Here is an 11,197-nt window from a genome sequence, read left to right as displayed (position 1 = left end):
CCCTGAAACTTCAGATCATACTTTGAAAGCCAACCAATGAAGTTCCATTTGGTTTAGTAAAAGTGTTTCATACATCCAGACCCTAGAGACTCATCTTGCTTGCTGCTGCTGCTAAGTCGCTCCAGTCGTGTCCAACTCTGTGCGACCCCATAGATGGCAGCGCAGCAGGCTCCCCCATCCCTGGGATTCTCCAGGCAAGAACACTGGAGTGGGTTGCCATTTCCTTCTCCAATGCATGAAAGTGGAAAGTGAAAGTGAAGTCACTCAGTCGTGCCCGACTCTTAATGACCCCATGGACTGCAGCCTACCAGGCTCCTCCATCCATGGGATTTTCCAGGCAAGAGTACTGCAGTGGGGTGCCATTGCCTTCTCCGATCTTGCTTGCTAGCATTGCCATTTAGATTTGGGATCAGAAAATGGGCCCCAAGACTACAGTGATGAGTCAAGATTTGGAAAGCTACACAGGGCATGGGGGCCAAGAACGCTCGGCTCCACGAAGACCCTTAACATCTGCGCTTAAAAACCGCACCGTCACAACTGCCTTTCTTCGCCTGGTTTGGAGATTCAGAAATTCACTTACGGCCCTCCAACGAGAGAAATCTCCTGGAAAAACTCTTACAGCAGCTGAAGAGGTAGCTGAGCGCTTCACAGAGGGCCGGCCCGGCACCTACCCCACCCCGGGGCAGGCCCTGCCCACCTGTCGGGCTCACCTCCCTGCGCAGAGGCCGAGCCGCACTGGGCTGGCGCTCAGGGCTGGGCCAAAGGGGCTCTGCGCCCTTCGGGCATGTTGCTGGGACACACATCCTGCATTCATCTTGCCTTTGTTATCTTTTCATCTTATACTTGAAAAAAGTGCCTACGCAATATCATTAAGAACAGTTTTATTAAATATTCTGAGCAAATGTGCAAGGCGGGGGGAGCAATAGGGACAGAGTAAGAGGCTGTGTTCTGAGAAACTGCCCTGACAAGCTTAGCCAGGCAAGCACACACGCACCACTCTAAACAGCGTCGGGTGCCGAGGCAGCCGTGAAGAGCATCCGTTTAAACGCCTTAGGTTCTTTGTGACCTAACACTGAACTCCGAGGGGCTGAAATACTAACGTGTCATGACTTCCTGTAACGAAAAGGTGGGAGTTGGCTCACTCAGCAGCTCAGCACCAACAGGGACGCACCCGGCTCTGCTCGTTTTTATTTGGTCCCCAGGCTTGTCTCTGCAGGGCTGCAAAATGGCTGCAGCAGCTCCAGCATCAACACTCCACAAAACTGCCTTTGAACACGGCTGCATGAGGGTGAGGTGCTCTCCCCTTTTGAAGATGGAGGGATGCTCCCTGCAAGTCCCCAACTGACTCCTCCTGACAGTTCGATGGCCAAAACTGTCACAAACTAATTCTTAAATCAGGCATCAAGGCTATAGAAAGAAATCGTGACTGATTTAGACCAATTACAACCCACCTCCTGAGGCTCATGACTATCCGATATGTGAAGAAAATCAGGATTTTATTAGCAAAGAAGCCAGAGGGCCAGTGGCTGGTTGTGAAGCAAGTATAGTATCTTCCATAAGGTCACATCCTTGAGGGAAATTAGGAATGCAGCTTGAAACATTTATGCTTTAATTTCGGGTAATGGGAACTTATTGAGGGTTTTTTGAGTAGGAAAATACCATGAACAAATATTTTTCAATACAATTAAGATGTAAAGGACTTCTCAGCCTCCTATTCTGGAAATTGCAATTGTCTCTCAACATTCAACGGTGATAAACATTTTCACCGATTTATTGAACACACATTTGCTGAACGCCTGCTGTTCCAAGTGTGGAAGTACAAAGTTGCACAAACAGCTGGGGTCCCTGCCCTCAGTGGCGCTTACATTCCACTGGGGAAGGCACACTGACATTTCACACTTGGCTCTGTTAAGAAGAAAAGAAGCAGGGTAATAAGTACTCGGAGAGGAAGTAGGCGTAGGACTACTGTAAATTGGCTGGTCCAGGGGGATTCTTGAGAAAGTGACAGCGAACTGGAGCAGAGTAACAAGGAGCCTGCTACAGGAAGGCTCGAAAGCAGGAACACTGGAGCAGAAGGGACAGGGCCGAGCCCGAAGAACAGCAGGAACAGCGTATGAAGCTTCCCTTCTCTCCACGTCCTTGCCAACACTTCTTCTTACCTTTTTGATAACAGACCTTCTGACAGGCGTGAGAGGCTTTCCTTCTGACAAATGTTCTGGGCCAGTGCTTTAGCATGCATGTTAATCTTCTGGGGAGGGGTCTTGCGGAAACGTAGTCTGTGACTCAGTGGGTGTGGGGGTGGGCCTGAGACCCTGCATCCTGACAAGTTCCCAGGTGTGCCCATGCTCCCGGTTTGAGGGCCACACCGTGGCAAGACTGTAGCCCAAGGTGCCCGATCAACGAAAAACGCAAACTGCGAGGATTTTTACTTGTTTTTCCTACCGGTATCTTATACGTTACCACGTGCTCTAGACCGTGTTAATCTGTAGACACACGCTGCTTTTCCACTCGAATGAGCTATGCAGCTCCTTACTTGCACACAGCACACCTCAACGCTGGTGGACCACACGCGGCTAGCGGCCCCATACGGGACGGCACACGGAGAGAGAACCCGGCTGCTATCACAAACGTTTCACTGGACAGATCAGATCAGATCAGATCAGTCGCTCAACACAAGGAACCATTTCCAGTTAGTTCTTCAGGCTTGCTGTTACGTCTTTCCTTACTCCGGTTTCTATGGAGAACGTGCATATTATTTCTACCTGCTGAAGTCAAATGTGTCTTTTAGGCACTATTTCAAGCCTCTCTCTTCCATGGAACCTTTCCTGAAATTAAAGCTAAGTGTGTTTTCTAAAGTCTGCACGTTTGCTTCTTCTCAGCAGTGTATTTCTTACTGTATTTTGCTTACTTAGGATCCAAAGCACCCTAGTATCCAACTCCCTTTTCTCTGCTGTTTCTATGTGGTAGGGGGGTTAAGAGTGGGCTATTCCTCACGTGTTTTGCCCACGTGATTCAGTTGAACTTAACTCTACCCCTAGTCATTGTCACTAGGATATTAGCAAGATGACCGCCAGTACTGTCGATGCCGGGCCCTTTGCTGAAAGTCCAAATGAAGGTGCTCTTACTGGTGGGGTCACGAAGCCGGCTGGGTGCAGGTCTGGCTCTGCTGGGAGCCCTCTTGCCATTACACGTGCAGCCCTTGCCTGAGATGAGAACAACTCAGAGGAAAGTAAAAAAGAGAAAAAACCACATCCTGGACGACATCACCCTATAGCTGTATTTGGAGTTCTGTCCACCCTTGATGTTGTACTGGGGACAATAAATCACTTATTTTTGCTCAAGCCAATGTACACCGCAGGGGCCTCACCCACTACAGCTGCTCTGCAGCCACTCCTGGAGCCATTTACAGTAGCAATCGCCCTTAATTGGTTTCACATCACAGCTTTGCAGGAGCAATGTAAGCATATGCCCATCTAAACGAAATTTTTCTTTACCCATTTTTAACTTTAAAACGATTTGGCATGTTGATAATCAAATAATATGGAGCCAAAAAATTTTCATCATCTGATGATGAAATTAGTATTTTTATTCATATTTCTCTAGGGTTTTACAGCTCAGTGTATATATATTATAAATTGATTAGTCTCTTCACGTTGTAAGTCACCCAAAACAAGTATAAACTTCCTAGTTAGCGCGTATTCTTTGCCTGGCTAACACATATGTATCTCCAGAATATGTATCCCTTTCCCTCCCCCACTTCCTGGCTTTGAGGAAATTCCCCTAAAGCCACTAAGCTGTGTGCTGGCCTGGCCGGCAGGCTGGAAGACATCTTCAGACCCCACCCTTCCAACACGCCTTACCTTCCGCATCCGCTCACACGGACCTTCTGTTTCACATCTTGGCTTACTCTCATCTTATCTTGGAATACTGGACTGTGACCATGACCTCCCCCTCCTTACTGGACCAGAAGGTTCCACAGGCACAAGTGTTGCTGGGAAGGCTCCTGAACCCCAAACTCAAAGCTGCCCCCAAACCCAGACGTGGATTCGCTACCATCCCCCGCCTGCCATTCGCCTGCTGCTGGGTTGGCCAAAAAGTTCCTTCGGTTTTAAGTACAAATAAAAGACCCATTATTCGTTTTCATCAAGAACTTTATTGAACAACGTATTCACCGCCTTTTTACCCTACTACGTTCTGCTATTTTCCAGGCAACTTCATAATCTCATCTTCCCAAAACTTTTTATCTTTTTGAGCAAAGAACTGTTTCAAGTGTGTTTATGGTTTTCCAGGAAACTGAAATTTTTTCCATTAGGAGAATTCTGTAAAGACGAAAATAAATGGAAATCCAAAGGTCCAGAGAAATACCTGGATGAATCAGAATTCCCGGCCAAGCTGTAACGGTTTTGCCTGGTCATCAGAGAAACTCGTTGTCTTGTGTGATCCTGGGGGGAGATGATGCACTTTCTGCTGACCAAGTCCAGATGCTTTTCTTGACTGCTGCTTTCAGCTGGTCTAACTGGGAGCAGTACTTGTTGGAATTAATCATACTCCAGCAAGAGCTCATAAAGAGGACTCCAATCCCACCACACATAAAACATCAGCTTCTTTGGATGAAGACTGGCCTTCAGGTGTCATTGGTGGTGGTTCATTTTGCTTGCCTCACAATCTCTTCCCTTCCACATCACTGTACAGTATCTATTTTTCATCACCCAATACGATTTGTTTTAAAAACAGAACATTTTTATTACCTTTCACTGGAGAATTGCATGTGGAAAGATGGTCGAGAAGGTTTTTCTCTTTGCTTATGAGGAACTCAAACATCACAGTGATCGACATAACCGAGCTGGCACAAGTGCTTCTCAGCGCTTGGTCTGGGCATTCCGAGTGCGGCAGCGGCCCCCCTGCGGCACACGTGACTGCAGCGGCCTCCCTGTGGCACACGTGACTGCAGCGGCCTCCCTGCGGCACACGCTGACTGCAGCGGCCCCCCTGCGGCACACGTGACTGCAGCGGCCTCCCTGCGGCACACGTGACTGTAGCGGCCTCCCTGCGGCACACGTGACTGCAGCGGCCTCCCTGCGGCACATGTGACTGCATCAGCCTCCCTGCAGCACACGCTGACTGCAGTGGCCCCCCTGTGGCACACATGACTGCTCTCGACGTCTCCACTGGATGGTCATCAGCGCCAACTGGTGCACATGGCTGTGCAGTATCGTCCAGCAAGAAACAACCAGCACGAAACTTCACAAACCACTTTAAAAAGTCAGCTCAGTCACCACACCTTCTTCACACACTGCATAGATATTCTGTGTGTGTTTCAGCTGCATTTTTACCTTTCTTGAATAAAGCATAATATGCCAAACATGTTGCTTTTTCTTCCATCTTCATTACTAAAATGGCTACACAACAATTCACCAATTGATTTTTTTTTAATACATGCTGATATGACAGTAGTCACAACACAATTTAACAAAATTGTTTTGAAGATAAAGACAACTAGATAAAGATAAAGCTCTACTAGAACCATCTATCTCAGAGGAAAAAACTGAATAAACTTTTTGGCCAACCCAACGGAAATGGACTGAAGAAGGAGCAATTCACTCATGACAGAAGACAAAACAAGCCCTTACTCCTCCACTCTACCCACCGAAACATTTACTATATCTTGCTTACAAAATCAGATTTAAGAACTGCTCTAGAGGACCACAGACATGGTAAGATTGATCTTTTATTAGATATCTTATATTACATATTCCCAAAAAGATATAAAATCTTCCAAGAGAAAATACCAAAACCTATTGATTTCAAGGAAAGCAACATAATCAAAATGAAAGCAAAGATTTTCTTCCCGACAAAGGAATATGAAAACATTTCAGCACAAATACAACAAAGACATGGGAAGGCAAGTACAATGTTTTACAACACGTTTTACAGCATTTTGTTTTAATCAGTATTTGCAGAAAACAAGGATGCTAAGTTCTCAAACACTGCAGTTATAACTCCAAATTAAATTTTAAAAAAAGAGAGAGAAAGTCATGAACTACTTGGTCAACTGAACCTCTGCAATAATGAATGTAATAGAACCTAAGCTAACAAATATGCCACTGAGATCACGACTGAAGGGCACGGTTCGCAGCGTGTGCCAGGGACACCAAATCATCTAATCAGTTCTTGACCACAACCCAAAGCAAAGCATCCTCTCTTCATTTCCCTGATGATTTATTCTAAAAATAAAGAGCAGAAACTTGCTGGTGAAAGAGAATTTCCGCTTTACCTGTGAGCAGCTGGTGACCACACGCACTGAGTAAGACCCCGAGGAGCACAGGACAGACCCACCTCAGACACCACGGGTGGCAAGACCGCTGTTATTGCATCAAGAGTTTTATTTCAGCTGATCAGAGATTCCAGAGAGATTACGTACAACCACTTGAACCACAGAACACAGTGAACTCCTATAGCAAGGTTTTACACTTAAGATGCAATGAAAATACTGATCTTATTCCTGGGCTTTGTGTCTGGCAATCCTAACGTCTGTAGATGTTCACAGAAATTAAGCTTGTTTTTTGTTTTAGTTGTTCCTCCCCCCAAAACAAGGAAGGAAACTTACAGTACATGTTTATTGCAAGAAATTACTCTCTTGTAATATCTTCATCAACACTAGTATTATTTCCTTAATAATTAAAGGCGAAAGAAGTTTGTGAACTTAATGGAACAATAATCTAAGGAGCTGCATCTCGACTGGTAATACAGATGATAACTAGGCTACATGATAAAACAGAAATGATGTTTTACTTCTGTATGAAGATGCTGGAATGGCAGGAGGTAAAATGGAAGTTTAAAGCCAGGCAATACTAAACCTATTAGTTAACACAGAATTTTCAGCAGTGCACATAGTCAAGAATCCTTTCTATGCTAAAATGGAATACTCTAAATGTTGGTTTTAATGTCAAGTTAACAACGATCCCAAATAAATTTGATCTAAAGTACTGTAATGGCACATAGGTTTAGAACTTCATTTTGAGGTTAGCACGTACAAAAGTTTGAAGTTCACTGAACAAACATATTCTTTAATATGATAAATTATGATGAGTTACATATAAGTGGGTTTCAAAACGGCCTATTTTAAAGCATTCTCTCTTCAAAATGGTGAACTCTTGTGAAATGAAAACAGTATGTGGATTCTGCTTGTTACAAAATCCTAGCTTCAAGTTGCAGTCTCCTTGGCAGCAGCATATTTTAATTAACAATATTTTTCTTCCTTGTTTTGTTTTCTGACATCTCAGTACATTCAAATAGTCAAAATGTTTAGAGTAACATCACCACAAATTTAATGAAACAGATCAGAACGTGGCCAGCATTGTCAGGCAAAAATTATACAATTTATGTGTCATAGAAAGTACCCGCCCCTCCCCCCAGCCACTCCCCATCTTCCCCCAACAGTAATATGGACACCAAAAGATTTAACAAGACTTATAAAAAAATAAGGCACATTTATTCTGATATGAGAATTTTAAAATAGAAAACCCCTTCTCAGAACATCTGTATTCAAATGAGCTGTGTAAAAAGACACCTTGTGGTACCCAGAAGAGGCCATGGTACCTACGGAATCGCTTCTCCCAGCTTAGTGACAATGGAATAAATTGCACCTATCCCACATTGTCAAGTAATGAAAATATGCCTCTTTGTCTACTATTGAATGATTAAAATCTGGTATTTCTGGAAATGCTTACAGAGGGCAGGAAGGGAGGGCCAAGTGGTAGAGAAACATGTAAAAGCAACGATGTATCATCGGGGTTGACGGATTGCACTTTTCCACATATTTCAACACATAAAGTTCTTCTAACACGTATGAATGATTGCAACCATTTTGGCCATTAGCTATTACCCACCAGCTTTTTATCCCATTTTGGTAAAAATGGGTATTTTTGTAAAACTAACAAAGGGTCAGCAACGTGAATACTGAGAACAATCTCTTTACAACCCCCAACATAGATATAATTAGTTAACATTTAACCTGAGATACAATCTGTTGAGAGGCTGTCTTTAGACATTTCTTCGTTTGTTGCATCAATTCATACTGATGATAGCAGTTCATGGAAGGAACTTAAAAAAAAAATTAGTTTGAAGCATGGCTTTTTTTTCTCTCCTACTGTACTGGTTTAAGAAGAAGAATCACAGAATTCATGTCCTCACAGTAGCCAGAAGCTAAAATAATGTGCTTCTCTATTGCACATAAAACCAAGAAGTATATAAAAGCCATTGCTTTCCAATCCAAATCTGAAACCAGGTTCACCTCAAGTGGATTCGGAATGTGCTGATTTCCATGGGACTCAAGTTGATCTCACTTATATTTCGGGCGTCTGGAGGGGGATGCATCAGGGATAATGACGAAGGTGTGATGCTCACAACAGTGAACTTGCTGAAGAGCTTCTGGACCAGGATCTGAAAGTGAGTGATGAAAATCACACGTACAGAATAGCTTTGGAGAAAGGTAAGTAGTGCATCTATATACTCAGTGTGAGAAAAAGTAAAAAGTACGTTTGAAATTGTCTTTTAGTGAAAAAGCAGGGGCAGGGAATGGAGATTAAGTCCACCTCCACACACTTGAGCACAGAAGACAACTCTGAAGGGAGACTGGAACCCAGGAACAGGAGAAGGCTGTCTTCTGGACCCCTCTCAGCTGCTTAACAACGTATCGTATGCAAGGGCCTTTCTCAATGAAAGAAAGGACTCCTCAGACCAAGAGCTTTAAACACAGCTACACCTGCTTTCAGTCAGTATTCACCCCAACAGTGGTGCTTCTCCACCATCCTCCTGAACCAGGGAAGCTGGGAGACAGGCCCCAGGCCCCCCAGGAAGGCCCTCATGTAAGGGGGTCACTTACAGGGTAGGAAGGCTGCTTGGAAAAAACTACTCTCACTTCTGGCAGTTCTCCTAGTCTGTCTCTCTGGGTCATCTAACCCCCTTAAGACTCAACGCCTTAGTGTCTGATACAAACGTTCACACCCAAGTGTCTCAGATCCTCACTGAGAAGGGAGAGAGTAAGAACAATGAAACCAACGACAGAGACCCGTGCTCCCTCGAGCGCCCGTGACATGCAGTGTGGGCAGAAGGAACGGACACGTCGCCCAAGCAGCTTCAGGCCTCTCCACCGCCTCTCGTGCTCCCCTCTTTCTGGAGCCTCTGCTGCGCACATGCCAACTGTGCAGGACAGAACGGACTCCCTTGAGTCTGTCCGACACCATGTCTACGAGGTCTTCAAGAGTGGGTCAGCCAGCTGACTTGGTGTGGGAGGCCTGCCGCATGCTGCAGACAGCCCCAGCCTGTCGGAGCCAGAGGCGTAAGCTGGAGGTTCCCTTCCCTCTGAGACTGGCTGACAAGGACCACCAGCAAGGCCAGCTTGAAGAGAAATTGGAAGGTGCACCCAGCGGTCAGTACTCAGCCTGAGGACCTGCTGGGCTGCACAGGGTGGACTCACGCAGACCCGCTTTATCAGAAGATCCGGGCCTGGGAAACAACGGCCTGGGGCGGAGTCCAGCTGCCCCGTGGGCCTCGGCCGACTCACCCCACGGGCCAGTCTCATGTCCCCGCCACCCCTACTACAAGCCTGCACCCACTGTGCGTGTGCCAGTCGCTCAGTCGTGTCTGACTCTTTGTGACTCCACAGACTATAGCCTGTCAGGCTCCTCTGTCCATGGTATTTTCCAGGCAAGCATTCTGGAGTGGGCTGCCATGCCCTCCTCCAGGGGGTCTTCCCCACCCAGGGATCAAAGCCGGGTCTCCTGCACTGCAGGCGGATTCTTTACTGACTGAGCCACCACGGAAGCCCCCGCTGCAGTTACTTGGCCCCCGCAGAACATGGGGTTGCCTTCGCTGAACTGGATCATACCTGAGCTGTCTGAGAGAGGTGGGAATAGAGGGCTTGGGAAGCAGCCGCTTTGTGGGCTGGAAACGGAAAGCCTGAGACTCGAGGAGGCCCTGTCTCCAAGCAGCACCCGTCTGCCGGGGCAGCATGATGTCAACAAGGACAAGAGACTGAACACTGGACAGGGGCTCCACAAGAGGGAAAACTGGAGCAAACCTGAAGGTGAGGTGATGGCGTCCACAGAAAGGCAATGGACATCTCCTTGTCAGGATCATCTGCACAAAGCAAGCATCTCAAATCACACTAGACCAACAGGAAGAACAGGCCTTCGGCTCACCTTTCCCTGGGTTGTGGAACACAGCAGCCCGGTGTGTCTGCTAGAGAAGCGGCAGTCAAACCCCTTCCTGTGGAGGATCAAGGCGGCCTCGTTGGAATGCTTGCCATCCACCTGTAAACGAGCAGACAGCAAGATGCCATGGGGACGCTGAGAGCGAATTCTGACCCCACTGCACACCCTCGACGTCCCTGTCCCCAACCACGAATGCTCTTGTATCTTAAAGTGACTTCAGGCCTGCCCACTCCCATTCAGGCTCCTTGCGCAGCCTGCCTACTCCCCGGCGACACTGCCCTCCCCAGGCGCTCAGCTGACATTCTGAGAGTCCTTGGCAAGTCACTCAGGCCTTGGTTTCCTCCACGGTTCCTAAGGACACGGGCTATCTTGTCCACATGTTACATACTGGTTTGTCAAAGTTTCTTCAAATAAAGCGTTTCATTTTAACTTACTTTTAATAAATCCATCAACTCAATAAAGGATACCTGAATTTGGTCCTTATCTGGCCACTGAATGATGTATCATCCATCTTAAAACTGAAATATGCTTCTTCACTGAATACTAATTTTTGTTAACTGCATTAACATTTTTAATCTTTAATGTATTGGTTCATGATTTTTATATAAGAGAAATTTAAGTTGAATTAGTTATGCTTATCACTTGCTAAGCCAGCCACATTTATTAGCTTGATGTATCATTTACATTCACATTACAGAAACTATTCTTCTTGCTCAGGCAAAAAGGAAAACACTAAAAATCACAAGTCAGCTACAGCGATCAGTATACACTTTCTTGCAGTAAAATTTCCTGCTCCCAATTCAAGTAACTGCACCCAATTCAAGTAACAATGCCTTGAATGCTTTAAGTCCTTGAACATTTAAAATTATAACCATTTAATCAATTTTACATTTTCTAAACCGGGAAATGTTTATGATAAATAAAATGGATTAATAAAATCTTTGGAAAAGTTAAGCAATGCACACTTACTGTATAGACACATG

General features: G+C 45.7%; 1 protein-coding gene across 2 annotated transcripts in view; it reads right to left on the bottom strand.

Moving 5' to 3' along the window:
* Positions 1-5,710: 5,710 nt before the first annotated feature.
* The window catches only part of MAN2A1 (mannosidase alpha class 2A member 1), a 214,765-nt gene continuing 209,278 nt past the window's right edge, over positions 5,711-11,197 (bottom strand). For both annotated transcript variants that reach the window (XM_005907789.3, XM_070373207.1), the window contains 2 exons: positions 10,203-10,313; positions 5,711-8,442 (listed from right to left, as the gene is read on the bottom strand). In XM_005907789.3, coding sequence (XP_005907851.2) covers positions 8,290-8,442; positions 10,203-10,313 — 264 coding nt within the window. In that variant the 3' untranslated portion in view covers positions 5,711-8,289. The remainder of the gene's footprint in view (positions 8,443-10,202; positions 10,314-11,197) is intronic.

Source organism: Bos mutus, chromosome 7 (assembly GCF_027580195.1).
Source record: "Bos mutus isolate GX-2022 chromosome 7, NWIPB_WYAK_1.1, whole genome shotgun sequence".
Lineage (NCBI taxonomy): Eukaryota > Metazoa > Chordata > Mammalia > Artiodactyla > Bovidae > Bos > Bos mutus.
Note: the sequence above shows the minus strand (reverse complement) of the source record. Positions and strands in the feature narration are given on the sequence as shown.